The 20,200-nt window shown below is 50.4% G+C and overlaps 1 protein-coding gene across 1 annotated transcript in view; it reads right to left on the bottom strand.

Annotated features, from left to right (window-relative positions):
* The window catches only part of LAMA5 (laminin subunit alpha 5), a 96,254-nt gene extending 76,101 nt beyond the window's left edge, over positions 1–20,153 (bottom strand). Inside the window, exons 1-2 of the mRNA XM_075720901.1 lie at positions 19,860–20,153; positions 13,650–13,802 (exon numbers count right to left, since the gene is read on the bottom strand). Of these exons, the coding sequence (XP_075577016.1) occupies positions 13,650–13,802; positions 19,860–20,153 (447 nt within the window). The remainder of the gene's footprint in view (positions 1–13,649; positions 13,803–19,859) is intronic.
* Between the last annotated feature and the right edge of the window lie 47 nt (positions 20,154–20,200).

Genomic DNA, 20,200 nt, shown 5'->3' with positions numbered 1-20,200 from the left:
TAAGACATGTTAATTTTTCACATTGTTAAGGGGAAAGCAAACAGCTCAGGCATTTCTGTTCCTACATTAGGCTCTCAAGCACATTTGCTGCGTATCTTATCAGCACAGCTTAGCAGCCTTTCTAAGTTGTTTCAAGACTTTGGCCTTCAGAAACCTGGAGAGGGGGGTGGAAAAACCCTCTGTTCGTACTTAGCAAAGCATAGGACATTTTCAAGAGGACGTTCCTACCATGCAGAGCAAACAAACGTTCCCAGCTGTACATTCTGTGTGTTGTTTAAGTTACAGTAATAGCTATCCAGGTTCACTGTGAAAGACAATTTAAACATTTTTAGGAGTTCCTGGGCCAGTTTACAACCGAAATGCAGAAACCAGACAAAAGAATACTTGTCTCTGCTTTAGAGAGCTTGCAGGATGGTTTACACTCAGAGTTTTACAAGCACAGCTATGTCAGCTAGGACCACAAGCTTGTTGGGACGGGGTCTCCAGAGCGTGCTAGGAGCTGTACACATCTGGGGCCTGCTCCATGACCAGACACTCTAGGCCTTCCAGTACTAAAAATAATAATAATAAAAAAAAAAATAAAAGAGCTATAGTAAGACCCTTTTCAGTACTGACAAAGCCTTGCTGATTTGCCAAGTTTATTCAGGAAGTCCATGGCCAAATCATAGACTGAAAAAAGAAGTTACTCCCCTTCCATAGGATACAAATAGGATTTTGTACTTTAGGCACGAGATGAGACTTGCAACAGCTCCTGCTCTTTTCATGGCCAACAGTGAATTAGATGTCTGTGAAGTTCCCAGAGCTTTCTGGGGGGCCTGGGGCAGCAATGTAACGATCCCACCGCAACACAGCACGCACACAGATAAACGCCACTCGATCTATTACGACAAACAGAAGTCAAATCTTCTGTCTTGCAGGGCACAGCAGGCAGAGCAAGGTGTTAGAGCATCAGCCCAGGTACCAGCCCACCGCACTGCCCGCTTCACTGAGGAAGAGCTGTCTCACCCTCCCCATACAGCCCATCACCCCAGAGCCCTGAACATCATTGCTTTGGCCATACTAAGGAGTTGCAACCCAGACACTGCAATTCACTACTTTTCTTGCCACCATCATTACAGCTCTGAATTTGTTACAGAAAGGCCTTCTGCAATCATGGCAGGGCTTTGGTGTCACCAAGAAGAGCCTCCAGCTACGGCATGCTGAATGGTGCAGGGGCAACCATCATCTTAACCGCCCAACTGAATTCTCCTTGAAAACTCAGGCCTGTCCCAAGCTCAGCTCTTAATTCACCTAAAAAACCCCAAGACTGATTTTAACCTTGACAAGGCACAACTTGTATGGCTGTGACACACCAACTTCCCAACAAAGAGAGGATTCCAGACCCAGCCTGACTGTAACCCACCCAGGTCTTCTCTTTCCTTGTGTTTATGGGATCAAAAAAAAAAAAAAAAAAAATTCCCCTATGTCATGCATTTCACTTCTAGAGCTGCAGGAAATCCACTTGAAGTCACATGCCAGCTTCAGCTCTGAGGGTTTCCTTGGGCTGTCCTTTCAGCGACAAGGAGAACAAAGCAACCTTGGCAACTGGCCACACTACAAGCAAGTATTTCCTCCATTCCCTTGATGGAGTGGATATCCTGTCACAAACCTGTGCACATGGGAAGGGTGAGGAGGGGAAGGAAATGGAAGAGGATGAATTAGCTAAAAATTGGCACAAAGTGAGAGGTCTCAGCTTGCCACCAAAGCCACTGAAAGGCTTTTCATTTTAAATGGCCAAATGCTGAAGATGAATGACTTGCACAAACATCAGAGGAGGCCCAAGCTCTCTGGCACCCAAGAGCAGTACACCTAAATCCTTCCTCTGTTGGATTTGGAAGAGGATATGGATGCTCCAGCTCTGACACCTTATTTCTGTCTGCTTCTGACCCCCGTTCTAGGGGGTGGCAAATGCCATTTCCTTTCTGCTCTCCATTCCTCATCTTTCTTAATTCCACCTTGTCCATTCCCAGGGCCAATTGGTGGGTTTGGAAGGTCCCTTTCTGGACCATCGTCAGGTGGTCCCACATGTACAGAGAAGACCTGGCTCCAACAGGAAAAGAGTCTCCTTTGCACCATGTATTAGCTCCCTGCACCAAGCCCGACTGAACCAAGTTTCCAGACGTTTCAGCAGCATCGCTTTTCTGTAATTCTGCTGCATGGTTCCCGGGTTTAAAGCTATAGTTGTTAGCAGATTTCAACAAAGCCAAACCGAACACGTGCAAGCAGGTTTATTCTTCTAAAAATTTGCGTTACAGCCACGCACTACGTTAGCATTTGTCAGCAAGTTTCCCCACCATGACACTGCCATTCAGAGCCGGGTTAGCTGACCCAACAGCAGCGCATACCAGGGCCACAGCAGGATTAACATTCCCAATGCCACTGCTAACACCAGCAGAGATCTGCAGCTACAGCGTTTGCATAGCAGTTCTTGCTGCTGTTCGGACATACAAGGCTCGCAAGAACACAGGTTTTGTACTCATGATCCCTCAAGAGCGCCCTTGTATTTACAGTCCCATTTACAGAGACTTGCAGCAAGCCTACTCCAAGGCAGAAAGCAATAACTGGTAAAGAAAGAAAAAGCAAAACCCCATCCTGGAGTCCAGCCAGAATCTTCGTGCCCACTACGTTTTGGTGGATGCAGACTTTGCAAGAGCCTGGAAAAGGATTAAGGAGCAGCTTCAGCAAACAGCCAGGACAACAACAGTGAAGTCATGATGAAGCCAGCGATACAGATTTCTGTTTGCAGTTGTGAGTCTGTGTTTACAGTTTGCAACTATGTGCAAATACCAGAAAGCCATTCTTTTCCCCTTCCCATCAGGGGTTGGCATCATATGCATTTAACTAGATCCAAGAGATGCCTACAGCAGCATGCCAACTGTTTTTTGGTCGCAGGGCACGCTCTGATCCACAGCGACGGGAACTTGTAGGAACCCATAAATAGAGTTCAGCTGAGCACGTGCGTGAGACAGAACTCTGTATCAAAGCAGGCAAGGAAAGAAATGGGAAAGAGCAACTAAATGCATGTGTGAAAAATTGTGGCAACTCTCAGGTTTCGACTGTTTGCTTGTCACCGCATGGGTTATGCAAACAATCACTGAAAAGACTCAGGATGCCAAGCAAAAGATGCAAAATTATTCTCAGGCAGAGCACACCAACTCAAGCAGAGTTATAAGCACAGGCTTTGCCAGTAAATCTGCTCCATCAAAGTACCCAGGTACCATTGTACACAGGTACAATGGTAAAATCCATCAATGATATGCAAATCTTCTAGGATAAAGGCACCTTATTCTAAGGGAAACTGTTCTAACTTCCAGATAACCATGTACACCATGCAACACAGACAAGCATATCCGTGCAACTGGAGCTCAGCTAGTTTAACCCTGCTGGCAGAGTCACAGCTCCTCGAGGTAGATGTGGCTGGGAACAAGAGGTACGAAGCTTCCCACCACATCCGGGAGACTCGCATCTCCCATGAACATTTTGTTATTCGATGGAAGGAAGGACAAGACAGTCAAACTACCACCCTAACACTGTCCTGCAGGAGCTTTGACCAATAAGCCCCGGCAAGTCTTGTTGGAGCAGCAATTGCTGGGCCCCCGTTACCTGCTCCTTGTCTCTGCCAAGAGGCTGTCACCCCTGAGCAGACCTGTCAGGAAGGAGCATGTCCCCATCCCTGCTGCTCCAGAGCCACCTGGCATCCTAGCAGTGGTACCACTGTGTCGGCAGGCAGTTTGCTACACACCCTTGCTAACGTCACATAGCTGATATCCAGTCCACTCAGAGAACGCAATGAACCATCTCAGAGAGGACTGATAAGGAAAGTGGATGTGAGTCCCTAAACTGCATCAACACCCCCACCTCTGTTCTCCCTGTCCCTGGGTGGCTGTCTTTCCAAAGCAGCGTTCGTGGGGCTGGACTGGGGCACCTGGAGGAAACAGGCACCGTTGCTTCCTGTGCTGCACAAACAGGAGCTGGCACCATCCAGACCCACCTTCCATTAGCAGTGACCTCATGTTTATAAAGGTCTTTTTTATAGTCATGCTTGGCAAGTCCTTCCACGGAGCACAAAGTAACGCCATTCCTCCCACCCTTATCAGAGTCTCTGGTGAGCAAGGTAGCCCCAAACCACTGTGCCACCCTCACCTTGTGCAGAGTCATCCATGTGCCACTCTCACGGCCTGGTCCTCCTCCCTGGATCTCTCAGTATGACAAATCCCTGTTCCAATCTCTCCTCTCTAACCGTCCCCTCAGCACGCCTCCAGAAGCAAAAACTCAGTTACCAGGTCTGTGTGAATAGGCCACATCTCCCTAATTACCTGCCCCTGATCTCAAGTCTACTCATAAGCCATTTAGAAAGACTCTTCCATCCCATCACACTGGGCAAGTGCCTGTCACCTTGTGTCTTACTATTGGTCTCCCTTTTATTTTCTATCAAACGGGAAGCAAGGTACTATTTATTGCACTGCTTGGCATCACACATAGGAGGGGAGGTCTGGAATTTGCAGAGCACCGAATCCAGAAAACAGGAAACGGCTGAGGATCAAGGCTGGGCACAGCCCGGAGGCCCATGTTTATGACTCTAATAAAAGGATAAGGCAGAGATGAAAGCAGGGCTGAGCCAGGCTTGGTAAAGCATCAAAAGAAAGGTGCAGGGGGCTAGAACAGGCTTGAAAGAGCAGAAAAGCTGACTAGGCAGATGATCAGAAGTGTATTTAGCATCCTCCCTGCCAGCCCAGTGGATCTGAGCCAGGACATAGCTGTGCTGGAGCTGCGGAGGGCAAGGACGGCTCCTGGAAACCCACCCCAGGAAGCAGGAACAGCCCACTTGAGAGGCTTCTCATCGTGATCAGGGCAAGCGTCAAGAACTGAACCGACTGTGCAATGCCACAGGATGAGCGTGTCTCCCAGCCCACGCCTGGGTCACACGAAGAGCAGGACTGGCAGCACCTCCAGGCTCACAGACCTCAGCTGCAGCAGCGTGCACTCAGGGGTGTGTTCAGGGCACAAGCTCATGGACAGCCAAGCACCCCCGGCAGTGGTGAGGGATGCTGTCACTTGCTGGAGAATGACAACGGACAGAAGAGAAGGGCTGCACAGGGCCAAGCCAAGAGCTGTCCTGGGGCTTGACGCGAGAAATCATTCTCTTCTGCAAACAATTTTGTACTCATTGGTCTGGTGCTATGGCAGGCTCCAGCATGCAGGCTGTGCACACAAAATGATGGAGATAGATGCAGTATTCCTGTTTTGGAGATGGGACAAGCCAAAGTGCAGAAAATGCTCACCCACTTACTTGGATGCCAGCATGCTCCATGTCAGAGCTGTGAACCTCTCAGGTTCCACTGGGTACACTGACCTTCACAAAACGCTCCCTGCCACATCTGTCTGAAATAGGAAAACGCAACTCTCCACTAAACAGAGGCCTGACCTAGACGGTTCTGGTCTGTTTTAACTTGCCTGGTACAACCACAAACAGGCCAGACAAAGCTGACCCCAGGAGCACGCGTATCTGCACACATTCACACCCGATTCAAGGCACGCTCTTGTTTACCAGCCCAGCCAAGCAGACACTTTCCAGGAGAACAGCAAGAAATTACAAGGCTTGCCTTCCAGCTATTCATTACAAACTAAAGCCTCCCATACGCCAGCTTGCAGCTCGCCTGACCTCTCCCCAGCTCGTGCTTGCCCTGAGGCTTTCTCCTAATCTTTGAAGAATCCCAGGGAGTTGAGCAGGAACGGGCAGCCTGGAGGGAAGGGGGAGCTCCATGGCAGGAGACCTCACCATCAGCCTCCTTGTTTCTCATCACGCCAAAATTAAAAATAGGCAACAATATCTAGGGAGAAATTACAGTGGAAATCTTGCACGCACTTTTAGAAACAGAGTAATTATCCTTTCATCAGTCGTTACCTGGAGCTGTTCTGGGGGGGGGAGGCTGAGGCTTATTTTAACACCTGAATTCTCTGGAGCTGGTTCAGGTCTAGGCAGAGCAAGCACAGCCTCTGGGAAGATTAAGCCGTTGAAGCACGAGGTCATTTGTACAAGACAGAAAGGACTCCTCGGAGGCCACAAAAGGTGCCACAATGCTGAGCGAGCTGCCCAGATGGGAGCCTTCTCTTCTCTGCACTCAAAGCCTGGCAGACGCGATGCACAGCAGTCTTTTGGGAATCAGATGTTACAAGTGAAATACCATCTATTCATTGCAGCCCTAGAAAACTGATTGTAAGCAGTACTGGTTCATGGCATGAGCAAACGTAACATACAATTAAAATCCACATGCCATCCATGATTTACCTAAAGTGATATTCTGCACATCTTTTCCCTTACAGCAACCACCACCAGCACTAAAAAAGAGGAAAGAAATCTCAGCCTTGGCTGTTCTGGATCCCAGAGAGGGGAACTTGGCATCCCACTTGGCAAGGCTGTTTGAAAAGGAGAGGATGGGTCTGCTCTTGCTGCTGGAGAAGACAGATCCCCACTTGATTAACAATCAGGCACTCCCTTCCCTCTCACCTGAGTGGCTCCCACGCAGCCGCTGGAGCCAGGAATCCAGTGGGAGCAGGCAGAAAGCACAGAAAGGTCGAGAAAGGCCAAGTGAAGGCAAAAAATCTCCCCTTATCAGCACAAAAAACCAAAAAAACAAAAAAAACCCAGCTGCTGGTCCGGGTCAGGGGAACTGCAACTTTGAAGAAAACAAAACAGCCTTCACAAGCTAAGTTATTTCAAACAATAAAGGGGAAAATATATTGGGAGAGAAGATCCATACACCTGGGCTCAGCGCCAGCTCCCAGGGCCGCGCATGCTCTCACAGTCACACCTTTTCTGCTTTTCCCAGAGAAGCATTACAAATATGCACCCCGCTTCCACTTGACAGTCACATTAAAATACAGCAGCACTGAACAGGCTCCGTAGCTAAGGGGGAGCCACAGGCCATTTCAGATCCGGGAACTAGGAGTCTGAAGCCTGTAAACGGACAAATAGAGATCTTGATCTACTTTTGGAGGGTTTTATGGCAACTGCAGAGGACTCCACACAGGAGAAGAGACTGTAGGCTCAGCTGTTGAAAGCAAAAAGGATTTCTGCCTAGCCTGCTTAACATGCTTTATTCTTGATACAGCTTTTGGTCCAAGAGCCAGGGAACAATTTGGAGAAAGAACGTCTTTGTTAGAGATTTTACGCCCCAGCCCTTTACTTAAGGTGCAAAAGCTCACAATAAATGTCACTAAGCCCTCCTACCCCTTTCCCACAGTGGTGCCACAGCAGAGTGAAGACCAACTAGCCCTTACAGTAAGAGAAATTAAGGAAAGTAAAAACCATGTACAAAAAAGTCTTAAATCTTCACCCATTCTTGCAATGCTCCATGAAAAACACATGCCAAGCAGATAAGGCAGCCCATGGCCTCGAGAAAAATGGAAGCTGCATGTTTCCCAGTGATGCATGCTGGGGAAAATGATGCAGAAGACATCCCCACCAAGGGCAAGGAAAGGAAGAGACTCATTTCAGGTTTCCCCCTGTGTATAGCAAGAATGAACAAGGATGCCTCAGAGGGAAATGAAGGCAGCAGCTACATCACCTGGAGATGGCAAGAGCTCTCAGAGTAACTGAAATGAAGGTGCAAAAGGAAGAAGGTGAAAGAAGGGAGAAATTTATGTCATCTTCAGCTGAAAATTCTTCTTGGATGACCATGATCCCTAGCCCACTCCAAGCTTAGGGAAAGTAGCCACTAGGACAACAGCTCCCTTCAAGAACAACCATGACCTTTCTCTTGGGATTTCATGAGTTTACTCATCAAGAAGGATTTTTCAATTAAGTCAGGCAATAAACATCAGATTCATCTGTGTGCTGAAGGCTTTTGCTGGGGACAGGGAGGTAAACCTCAGCCCATCAATTTGCAAGGCTTTCCTTCCAGCTGCCTCTCAAAGAGGGCTCCTGAAGATCTCCACCAACAGCTTCCATTACTATTTCAATTAAATGAAAATAAATGGGAGGCTAGAAACTGAAGTGAAAGAAGATTTCAGAGCACTGTGACACACAAGTTACTATGCTCTGTTTCAGCAGTGTTTCTTTAGCATTAGGCCAGGTGGCATTTTCACCTACAGAACCCAGCCCAGATCTACCAAGGAGGAGTAGGAATTTAATATCCATTAACAAGAAATCAGTTCACACAAAGAGGATTGACTTGTTCATGCAAGTCAGGCATCAAGCCACATTTGCAGAACCTGCAAGCGTCCGGCACGTCTAACCATTGTGCAAAGCCAGTCCCAAGGGGCCACGTTTGCAGTGCAAGAGAGAAAGGAAGTAGGTTTATGCCCTGGAAATTCACCACAGGAAAAACACCCACCTCCTTTTGAGAGAAGTTTCACACTGAAAGAACAGCAGCCTGTTGGCCAAGGGCTGAAGCGTGTAGCGTGCATTGTGCCAACGAACACCTTTACTCTGGAGCTGGAAGGGCCTGGCAAGCAGAAGTTAATCGGTTCAACAGAGGCCAGAAAAAGTGGTAACTTTGGCAGATCGCATTGCAATTACTAGAAAACTCAAGAGGTATGTCTTAAGGTGCCAGGTAAGCTATCGATCTACTCCCTTGCCTAGACGCATCTTACAGTGACTATAAAACACACCTTCAGACAGGCCTGGGAGCTCAGCTCACAAACCTTTTCATTTCCTTTCTTTCTTCGTGAGTTACCAGTGAATGCAGCTTTTTTGTTTTTTCCTCTCTTTTAACCCTAAAGGGAGCAGCATTTTAAGCAGTAACAGCCTAGAGCTCTCCAAAGGAGGAGGTTTCTCTTCTCTCCTTGGTGGCAGAGGTGAAGTCGTAAGTGTTTCTTGCCAGTGACACGTGCGTAAGGGAGGCTGCGTGCCCTCTGTGCGGCACTGCCGAATTAAATACCTTTGGGGTGTAAATCAAAACTCCCTGCAAAGCGTCAGTCTGAAATTCTGCTGTTCTCTAGTGTCACTGGGGCCAGCAGACTCTGGGAATGGGGGTGGGGGGAGATGGGGGACGCTAGCCAGCCACCTTCTCACTGCAGTAATTAACCTCAAGCAAGCACTGGCATGAAGCTCCTGCTCTTGCATGACTGCAAGCATTCCTCTCCACAGAGTTTATCATAAAGCACCAACCATCCATAAACATCGCTGGGAAGGGCTGGCCTAGGTTCACCTTCATGCAAGGAAGATGTCAGACCCTGGCAGGAAGCCAGCCATTCATGTTTCTTGAAACCTCCTGATTTTTGTCAGCTCTGACTCAAACGACCTTCTCCAAAAAAAAAAAGAGAAAAAGAATCTTCCATCACACCCCTTCCTCCCCTCCACCCACTGTGGCACTTAATCACAGCAGGATCACAGGGGACCATTCCCATGGTAGCAGTGAGTCACGGTCTCCTGTCCCTCTGCTCCCTGCACAGCCCCTTTGCAGCAGAGACACTTTCCCATTTCCAGCTCATCCGGAGGCTCCGGGCAGGAGAGGAAAGAGCTTGGAGCTAAGCAGCAGTGGGGCAGGCTTAGGAGCCTCTGTCACAACATGGGCCTTTGCCCGCCAAGCCAGGCAGGATGGCCGGTTTTGGGGACAAGTCCAGATTGTCCAGCAATACCACAACACACAACGGTGTCCTCCCAGCACACAGCACCCTTCAATTCTTCCACCTTGCAAAACCTGAACCGTGCTTCATCATGGTGCCATGATGCTGTTATTTTGCGGCAAATTCATGCAGTGGCCCCAGCCATTCATTCTAAATGTACTAAACCTTTAAGCATGAGGTCATGATTAAAAGCAAGGAAAAAAAAAGAGTTCTCTCTTCCTACTCCCCTCCCCAGCAGCTCCGAAAATCCATTTAACTTTCTTCCTTGGAGCTGTTTGCCGTATCTCTGGCGCTCAGATGCGGGTCTGACATGGGAACCCTCAAGTGACTTTTCCTCTTCCTCCAGCTTTCCCCTCCTCCCCCCCCAATTCTGAAAAGAAAAATTACTCCTCCCCAAGGAGGCAGGAACAGACACGGAACCAGGAGGAGCAATTCCGATCCGACCCCCCCAGCAGATAATCAGACACAATCTCTTCCCATGCTGTGGTGGGAGCCCTGATCCGCCTTGCTGATGAAGCCGTTAAGATTAGGCCACTGCTGGCACTAAGATGACATGATGCGAGTGTTTAATATACTCACACCAGCTGGGTGGCCAGCCTGAGCAGTCCTTTAACTCATTTGCCGGCTGTGAATATTCCTCCCTCTCTCCTTCCCATAGGATTTTAACATCCCGATGAGGAGAGCAAGCTCCCAGCCAGCAGAAGCAAAGACCAACAGGCTGCTTAATTAACTGCCCCTCTCCCTGTTGCCACAGCCTTGCCAAATGCTGGAGAAACCTGATTCCAGCTGGTAATTAAGCACTTTACGGCTCAAGAGGGACAAAGCAGGGAAGCACAGCATCGAAGGGAGGGGGCTGACACTGTAATCATAGAATCACAGAATCATAGAATCGTTTAGGTTGGAAAAGACCTTTAAGATCACCCAGTCCAACCATTAACCTACACTACCAAGTCCACTCTAAACCAATCAAGGGTAGACTAGACTAAACCACGTCCCGAAGTGCCACATCTACCCGTTTTTTGAACACTTCCAGGGATGGTGACTCCACCACCTCTCTGGGCAGCCTGTTCCAATGCTTGACCACCCTTTCCGTAAAGAAATTTTTCCTAATTTCCAACCTAAACCTCCCCTGGCACAGCTTAAGCCCATTTCCTCTCGTCCTCTCGTAATCTCCTCTGCCAGCCCCTGCCGTGCCCCCACCGAAGCACTGTGCCATCAGCATCGGCACTCCAGGCACTCATGATCCCTCCAAAGGGACAAAAGCTTTTAGTGGCCACCAGTCCCTTGAATTCAATCTCGGCCAGCGGCGGGTCCATCTTGGAGCCGGCTGGCATTGGCTCTGTTGGACATAGGGGAAGCTTCTAGCAGCTTCCCACAGAAGCCACCCCTGCAGCCCCCCCCCCCCCCTACCAAAACCTTGCCACACAAACCCAAGACAATTGGTCCAAGAGCTCCCTAGATGGTTACACAGAGCAAGGAGAGGCCTTGTTTGCCAGCCAAAAAAAGCCCTGCTCTCAGACATGCCTGTGAGGGCGTTACCTGCGCTGTTTCACAGGTATCCAAGGAATTTGCAAAGCCTGGCTGCCAGGTATGCCAGCCTGATCCAGCGCTCGCCTCACAGACCCTCCTGGATCCCACAAATTCCTCTTTTTATCTTCCATCCTTTTAACCAGCCTCAACTTCAAAAGGAGGAAATTAGCGATTCTGTAACATTTCAACTTGTTTCTATTACCCGACCTACCAAAACAAAGGAGGGAAAAGCAAAGAACTGACTCTTACCAGGAGCATAAACAGGTTATTATAGCAATTACATACAATAAGGGTATGTATAAAGAGGAAGCCACTGAAAATGCGCTGAAGCTTTAGGTTTGTGCTCCTGTTGAGACCAGCTGGGCAACCACTTTGCAAAGGCGGCAGGGGGGGAGAGGATCTGCGAGCCCAGAGAAACTCCCCACCAGGCGAAACAACTGCAGCCAGCACCATGCGTGCAAGTTCTGCTACCAACCCTGCAGAAAGGACGGCGCAGTTCCACCCCACAGGGTACCGAGAGCAAACACAGAGGCTTGGGACAAGAGGGCAGGAGAGAGAAGGTAAACTTGCACCAGCTCAGTTTTAGCAGTACTGCAGTCCCCCTCCCAAATTATTCCGGGCTCTGGCTCCCAGCATTGCAGCTCAAAAAGCCGCAAATCCCCAGGTGAGCCAAATGCAGCAGCTTGCAAGCACACAGCACAGCTGGGTTAGCTCTGGCCTGAAGCCAGAAAGATGCCACAGAGAATGACAAAGAGGAGGAGGAACTCTGAAGGAAAGCTGGTCTTTGAAAATCCCTTTCCAGAGCAGCAGCAAGTGATCAGGAAGCCACATTGCAGGCTGGCTCTTGGTCGGAGGAGGGAGTGCAAGCGATCCACCCACCCAGCACACCCCTGGCCAGCTGGGAAGTTTCTAAGAGCCGCAGCAGATGCCACCTACATTGGCTAACGGGATCAGCACACTGTGTGTGGCCCCAGGAGGCTTTGCCCACACAGCTATTGTGCGATGCGTGATGTGCCCCAGGCGTTAGGAGGTATTTTGCTGGTGCTGTGTATAGCACAGCTTTAGATAGCTGGCACTCATGGGAGAGGACAAATTTTTGGAGGGTGTTTGAAAGGCTCCAAGCGAGTGCTACAGCAGGGCAGGGAGTGGATCAGAGACGATCCTGGGGACTAAAGTCTGTGCGTTTGAGGCATCTAACAGAAGGGTATCGTCATCAATACTTCCCAGGTATCTATAGCTGTACATTTGGAGTCAGACGCCTTACAAACAGCAGTGAGAAACGAGCCTTTACTCCACCAGAGAGGGTGAAACAGCCACCTGCAAGGTCAGTGCAAAGCTTCAGTGCTCAACAAGGCTTGAAATCACTGCAATCGGTGCAAAGTCCCAAATAAAGAGGCAGCTCACTCAGCCCCTGAAAGGCTGCCTGAGCCATCACAGCAGCTGGGTTTCCTACGCAAGAGATGAGCTGTCCACAGCTGCGCAACTGCCCCATCCCACAGATCCTCCAGCCAAGCAGGACCCAAACTTGGCCTTTGGTGCCGCAGGGCCGGCAGCAGAGCTCAGGGAAGTGCAGCAGAGGAGGTTAAAGCCCATCCCTACCTGTCCATGGGGACACTTCAGTAGTTAACTGCTAAGCTGTCACAGACTACAGAGCAAGCTCCCCAAATCCTGAATTACAAGGGCTGACGGCTGCCAGCGAGCAGCTGGGGCTGCTCCCGAGACAAGGCTGCACGGCACTGTGGAGGAAGGGGCGTCTCACGCACCCCCTGCCCTGGGCCGAGGCCTGAGGAGTTCCCCCATGCGACAGCCAGAGCAACGGCCCCACACCAGAACGCAGCCCCACATCCCACAGCCCTTCAGGTCTCTGACTTCCAGGACATCTTTTCTGCTGCCTTCCTCTAAGCTGAGGAAAGTCTGAGAGAATAACCCATTTCCAGAGGGGTGGTTTTGCAGATGAATAGGAGCAGCAGAGGAGGCGGTGGGGGCTGGCAGCCGTGCTATTACAATGTTAATTCCCTTTGACTTGCCCGCATTAGAGACCAAACATCCATTGTCATTCTTTGTCTTTTATAGGAAGATCTTCGGCCCTGACTTGCTGTTTTTAAAGAGTTTTAAACGCACCAGTTAAAGTTTTGCAGCACAACCTTAAATTCATCAGGGCTGTATCTTTGTGTTCTGGGGCAAAGCCTTGCTAACCGCGTCCCCCTTTGGGAGCCAGGCACCCTCTTTAGGGGAACGGCACCTGCGTAGTGCCGTAGGTTTCTGTGAGTCACTCAACTTTTAGGGAGAACCTAAATAGTAATAGCAAATAGCACAGACTGCAGTTAATACTACAGACAGACAGACAAGAAGTTTTCCGTTCCATATTTTAACCAGAACCTCCCATCCTGTCATTAAATGAGTGGGTTTTGTCCCACCCTTCCAGCAAGGACCACTGAAGGATTTTAGAAGCAGAAGGGCAGGTCCTTGCCAGCATGGTCTATAGCATAACTAAGAAGGACTTGGGTTACCTGTCCAAGGTCCAAAGTGACGTTGACCTGGTTGAACTCCAGCCCCCGGGAAAGAGGGGGGCTCTGCCACCAGCGCTCTGTCCCATCAATGGCATTTGTTATGGGGTGGGCCTTGTTGCTGTTTGCGGAGGAGCAGATGTCGCAGTACTGGCCCTGTTGGAAAGTACAAAAATAACATTCAACTGTAGCCAGAAAAACGTGGCACAAAGCAGACAGGTATCACAGCAATTCAGAAAATATAGGGGGTAAGCCTGCTAATGCAAATCAATACATAAACTTCTTGTTTGCACCAATTTAGAGCATGGAAAAAGGAACAAAAAAAAGCTCAAAAACCCTACAACAACCACCCAGTGTAGAATTTGGGCTGCTCTAAGCAGCACCCTTTCTGTATTTCAGCTATGCACTGAGCGCTGGCAAAGGGACCCAGACACAAAGAACTGGCTGCCAGATGCAGCAGAGTACGCAGAGGGAGAAGCCGCACCGCAATGGAGAGCAGCAGCTCAAGCTCCAGGGCCACCAGCTCCTCTGCTGAGGCTGCCACTCACAGCTCTGTCGACACCCAGAGATCCTGACCCAGACCATTCAGTCATTCTTAGGGACCCAGACGGGCAGTTCTTCTGCCCAAGTCCCTGCAATCTGTTCCTTGTCAACCTATTCATTTCACAAGTACAGTCCTTTCAGCTACATTTTCAAGCTTGATAGTCGAGCAGCCAAGTTCCTTTTGCTGGTGATGCTGCAATGCAAGGCCAGAAAGGGACAGCCCCTGCTGTCAGCTGGCCAGGGACCTAGCTGCAATCACTTTTCTGCCTTGCTTTTGTGGCGCGGGTGGCTTTGTCAGCTCCATGGACACGCTACCAGAGAAAACAGCTCTGCAACTTTAACAGCACCTCCAGAGCAGGATCGGACAAAGACCTGAGCTGTTAGGGGCAATTCTTTCTTTCCCATTTAATGCACAAATGAATCTGACCCACTCTTAAGGAAACCTGCAAATAGCCCTGAAAATTGGCAAGTTATTTGTTTTGTGGAGCCACTGTTCTGTCACTTAAATTGCTGCTACAAACAGCCTAGAAGGGAATTCTGTCACAGGCAGTTTTCCTTCTAAAGGCGCAGTTATCCCCAGGCAAGCAAGCTGCCCTTGCCTGTCCCAGCTGCAGCCAGCTTTGATATTATAGCAGGTACATGATCTCAAGACAGGTAATCTCCTTCCTGTGTACTCCATCTGCATCCCTACGAGAGCCGAGGCAAGACAGAGCCACCGCAGAGCCTGTGATTTTCCAGATGCCACAAACTCTGGAGGAATCTCAGGGCAAAGGAAATGGAGATTTCACAGCATTCTTCCCCACAGCCATGTGCTATGTTATTTGCAGGCAATTATGCAACGCAAATTGTCCTGAACAAGAACACTATTTAATTAATTCCTCTAGAGACACGAAAATAGCAGACAGGCAAGCACAAGGCCAAAGAAAAGGGCAGCTGAAACCATCCAGGTAACCCTGATGCCCATTCAGCGAGTTCGCACTGTACAGAGAGGTCAGGACAAGGCTCATTTGAACATGCACCGAGCGAGGAGGGAGAGCAGACCAGATAAAACTGACCCAACTCTTCAGCTCAAACCTTTAACAGGAACCGGTGCAACAGGTTGTGTGGAAATTTCTGCTGCACAATACACAACACTGAAGTGGGGGGAGAAATGAGGCAAGGTTACAAAATGGGGATAAATAGCAAGAAAATAAAGTGCCTTCATACCTTAAATTCTTGCCACAGATGTGAAAACCATTTTGAACTCAAAGCTCACATTGATGGGCGACAGTCAGTTCGAGTTTAGTAAGAGGGGACTAAAAATTAGGATCAGCTGTGCCACATTTGTAATGCTGCTGTTATCCCCACCACCACCATGCAGCCTGCATGCATTAGCTGGGCTGCTAACACATCAACAGCTGAGCTAAGTTGGCTGTTAAAAGTGTGATTAGCCCCTCTGATGCACCACTTGCTCATTAGTTGTTTCAGTAGAGCCAGACCTAAACCCGCTGAGAATCATTTCCAGCTTTTCCTATTTTAGAACAACTCTGGCTCCCGCACAGTGCATCAGGTCTCTACAGGGAAGAGAGAAGTTCTGACATCAGCAGAGGATTTTAATTAAAAAGCAATTGTGAGCCACAGGCTTAGCGGAGACAGCAGGTTGCCAGAGCAGGAGAGGTGTGGACATCACCAAGGTAAGCCAAAGAAAGAACTTCAGCAATGCAAGAAGTTGCAAGGCAGCTTAGAGAACATAAAACTGCCACTATCAGAGCAAACTGCAAAGAGAGAGATAAGGAGGGGGTTTGAATGGAGGGCAGCTTCCAGAGACCTGCAAGGCCTGATCCTGTTCCTGCTAATGTCCACGGGAACTTTGAAGTTTCCCCTGAGCATAAAGACTGGCCTGGCACCCTGCTGGCATGCCTGCCTCGGGGGGAGCAGCTGGCTTTGTCCCGGTTTATCTGGCCCTGCCCTGACCCAACCTCAGCTCTCCTCACCTAATTTATCGGAAAACCACAGGGAGCATGACCCAGCCTGGGCCACTGGGGATGAGGTAAGAAGGGCAGGAAATGGGGGGCAAAAAGTAATATATCAGACAAGGAAAGGGCATGCTTGCAAGCTGTTACCGGGGCTGTCCTCGCAGATCAAGTAGCTGCTCACACAGAGTTAAGCAGGTGCTGTCTCACCAGGTGTCTCTTCTGCAGGCAATAGCAACTTGTTTTAAAAACTACATGTCTTCAGCTGCAGTTAAACCACTGAAGTCCAATGCCATCATATACATAAACACAGAAGAGACACATGCAGAGAGGTACAACCCCAAGTATCACCCAAACCGTGGAGAGCCCTGGGCTGAGCCAGCTCCTCCCTGCCGCGCAGCACCACGCACAAGAGACGCCATGGGGTACAGCAGCACAGGGCCAGATGGTCACTGACGACTGCAGGGTGTCAAAAGAGGATGCCACTGAGTGCAGAGATATTCAGGTATGAAACAGCTTCAGACCTCACCTGATACCAACACCTGGAAGAGCGAGAGGACAAGACCGCCGGTAAGCGCCAACGCTGCTCAGGCAAGCATAGCTCAGCGCTGCAATTCAACGTGCAAACAAAGCAAAAGCAGCACTGATTTGAAATCAGTGAGGCTTGTTGCACGTTTTGAAATTCTAAGGTCTGTAATTGCTTCAGTTAATGCTAGTAACTTCCCTTATTGTCACACAACTAATTTCCTGAAATAAAGTAATCACCTACAACCCTGCCTCGCTCCAAGAGCGGTCTACCATACGATCCCTGCCAGCTCTGGCAGGTCCCTGGAACAGCCCCCAGGCAGCTGGGCGGGATGGGGAACACGAGCGAGCACACAGCTACGACTTTGCAGAGCTGTCTCCGTCTTGGAAAACAGATAGCTACAAGCATCTTCAGTAAAGCTTGATCAGAAAAATAAACCTATAAGCTCTCTTTTGCCTCATCTTCAAGACATTATCATTAAGGTAGGATTGCCCATGCTGATTAGCGAGCGGGACAAGGGAAGCAAACCACCATGACGAGCCCCTTTCAGCACACCTCAGCATCGCTGTGCATCGCATCCTTGCAGACTGAAAAGCCCCCCGCTAGAAATGCTGTCTTCTGCCAAAGAGCCCTGAATAAAGCAAAGGAAATGTCTTGAAAAGGTTTAGAGCCTTCCCACAAGCTGTGCCAAAAATACTGCAAGTGTCTTTAGGGCAGCATTGTTTCAGAAAGCTTAACGATTATCGATGACTTTAAAACATGATAGTCTTAAAATAATGAACTCTCTTTCCTGAAAGTCTCGTACAATGTCAAATGAAAACAAGCAGAAACCAGAGAACTGCCTGAACTCATTGACTGGATGATTGTATCAACGTTTACGCTAGGTCTTTAGTCAAGCAAACATCCCTTTACCACCACAGCACGTGGAAATCTCTTGGAGGGTCCCAAGAGGCATTCTTCCAGAATTCCTGACCAAAGCCCCCTTTACACCACAGCCGCACCGTGCACGAGCGGCACCAAGCAGGCAAACGGAGAAGGGAAGGGACTCCGGCCGGTGGGACACGCGGACAGCGGGGACACGCATGTGGAGTTCATTATTGTCGTTTCAGTCCGCTCAAATTGAACACTTCCCTCCCACCTCCCTCATTGCTTTAGTCACCGGGTGGTGCCGAAATCCCTAAAGGGGATGAATTGGGAACTCTGACCCCTGCTCTGATGCCTTCTGTTTCCTCCCCTCCCTTTTAGGTGCTGCCTGTGGTCATGGAAAGGAGCCACTACAAAAGGATTTTTCTAAAGCTTTCAGACTGACGGAAGACCACTGGCCTGGGAAGAGGTACTCAGATCAAAGCGACCCTGTGCCAGAGCTGCAGAGGGGACGGGAGGGGGGTCGCCGCAGAAATCCGCGGCTGAGGAGCCCTGTTTGGCAACAGGGGGGAAGCCGGGAGGATGTGCACACCCTGCGGTGCCAGGAAAGGGCTGCACTTGAAGGATGAGTTACAACTGCCCCCAAAGCTGGTACAGCCTGAAGGGTTTATTTTAGTCACCAGCACCCTCAGTGCAGGGTGCCATGCTGAACTAGCAGCGTGGCCAGATGTAGAGCGATAAACGCATACCCACATTCGCCAGCTTTTCCAAGCAGTCCTACCCTTTGCTTGGCAGAGCATTCCCATGTTTGCAAGTGCACATAGTAGCACTTACTTCTTTACTTTTCCTTACTACCTTTGCCTCACTGTAGGCACAATTACTACATCCAGGTCCCTGTAAGTCCTCCTGCTACCAGTACTTAAAGCAAAGCTTCTTCCAAGTTCCATTATTTTTGCAATGCAGCAAAGTGAAACAGATCACTTTAAAAGGTAGTGAAACTCAGAGGAGGATATGTCAGCTTTTTGCCATCCAGTAACATCTTCAACAATTTCTACTACAAACAGGGCAAAATTCCATGTCATAACCACACAATAGCCAGAAAATTCCTAGTACAGCACTAACTCAGGAGAATGTGGCCAGAATGAGAAAAATGTTTTAGCAATCATCTTATAACAAAGCCACCCCTACCAAAAGGCCAAGAAAGGCTTGATCTGAGAAACGGAGTTTTCCCTTGCTCTTCCTTACTGTTACGTACGACACAGACAACCCCACTGCTCCATTGCAACAGGTGAACTGGCACGGGGAACCTCAGAAGCAACAAGCAAAAAATGCTGGCGAGCAGCAGCTGGCAGCTCGGTGGCAGGCTGCAAAGCATTTCAAATCAGAGCTGCTCTTCCCAACTTGGGCTGCCCTGAGGGGGGCAGTGGGTCTGGAGTTCCTGCAACTAAAACTAGTGTTTTACAAGCCCGTTTACAACTGCTCTTTCCTCTTTTTCAAGAGAACCATAGCTGTTAAACTGCATAGCAGTTTTTACCATCTACATTCCTGGCTGCAAGCTTCTTCTTTCTGGTCTACTTAAAATGGGACCCCTGAGATAAGTCACCTGACATTTGCTTGTAAAATTCACCCTCTTAACTTTCTCCTCTGCTCATCCTAAAGCCCCACTGAACACAGAGGGAATGGCGGAGTTAAGACCCCTAAGTGTTTGTCAGACCTTGATTCTCTGCCTGGCAGAGGAACTTAGGAGCTGGTTTGCCCAGGATTTTGTCAGCATAAAGAACCAACAACTTGAAAAATAACGCCACGGGAACTCAGCAAGCTGTGTTTCACGTGTGCAACTTCGGGCAAGGCTGGGAGAGCAAGAGCACGTGCGTCCCATCGCCCCGCTGCTCCGGGGGGCTTCAGATGGGCCCCCAGCTCCAGCGGACAGCCCTGGGCAGGGGAGGATGCCCTGGGGACAACCCCTGCCTGCCCTCTGCCCCCTCCCAGAGCTCCCCACTGCTACCCCAGCAGCCGGACACCAGCTCTACGCAAGGTCTGGCCGCGGTGGCCGGGCGAGCAGGGATGCGTGGGAAAGCGCCAGCGGTAGCGGGGGCCCCCGCCCGCTCACCCGGCCCCGCGCTGCCCCGCTCCCTGCGGCAGCCCCTGCCCTCCCCGGCCCCCGGCGAGAGCCCGCTCTGCCTCTCCTCGCACCGACGGCTGGAAAACAGGGCTGGGACGAGGGAGCGCTGGCCGGGCGAGCACAAAGCGGGGGGCTCGGCCCTTTCTGCACCCCCCCCCGCCGGCCGGGCGCCGCAGGCTGCCCGTGTGCCCCGCCGCCGGCCGTACCTGGATGGTCTGGTTGGGGTCGCCCCCCGCCACCGGCCCCCCGACCAGCTTGCAGTAGAGGTCCTCCACGGCGCGGCGGCTGCCGGCGCCCGCCGCCTCCTCGCCGCAGGTGGCGGTGGCGGAGATGCGGGTCCCCTCGGCCAGGTTGAAGTAGGGCGGGTGGAGGCTGTGCCCGTTCACATCGCTGGGGAAGGAGGCGGGCGGGCGGGCGGCGGCGGGCAGCGCCAGCGCCAGCACCGGCGCCAGCAGCAGCAGCCCCAGCCGCGCACCGCCCCGCTCCGCCGCCCTCGCCATCTTCACCGCGGCTGCCCGAGCGGCGGGGGCGGGCAGCGGCCCCGGCC

The sequence above is a fragment of the Pelecanus crispus genome, chromosome 14 (assembly GCF_030463565.1).
Source record: "Pelecanus crispus isolate bPelCri1 chromosome 14, bPelCri1.pri, whole genome shotgun sequence".
NCBI classification, from domain to species: Eukaryota; Metazoa; Chordata; class Aves; order Pelecaniformes; family Pelecanidae; genus Pelecanus; species Pelecanus crispus.
Note: the sequence above shows the minus strand (reverse complement) of the source record. Positions and strands in the feature narration are given on the sequence as shown.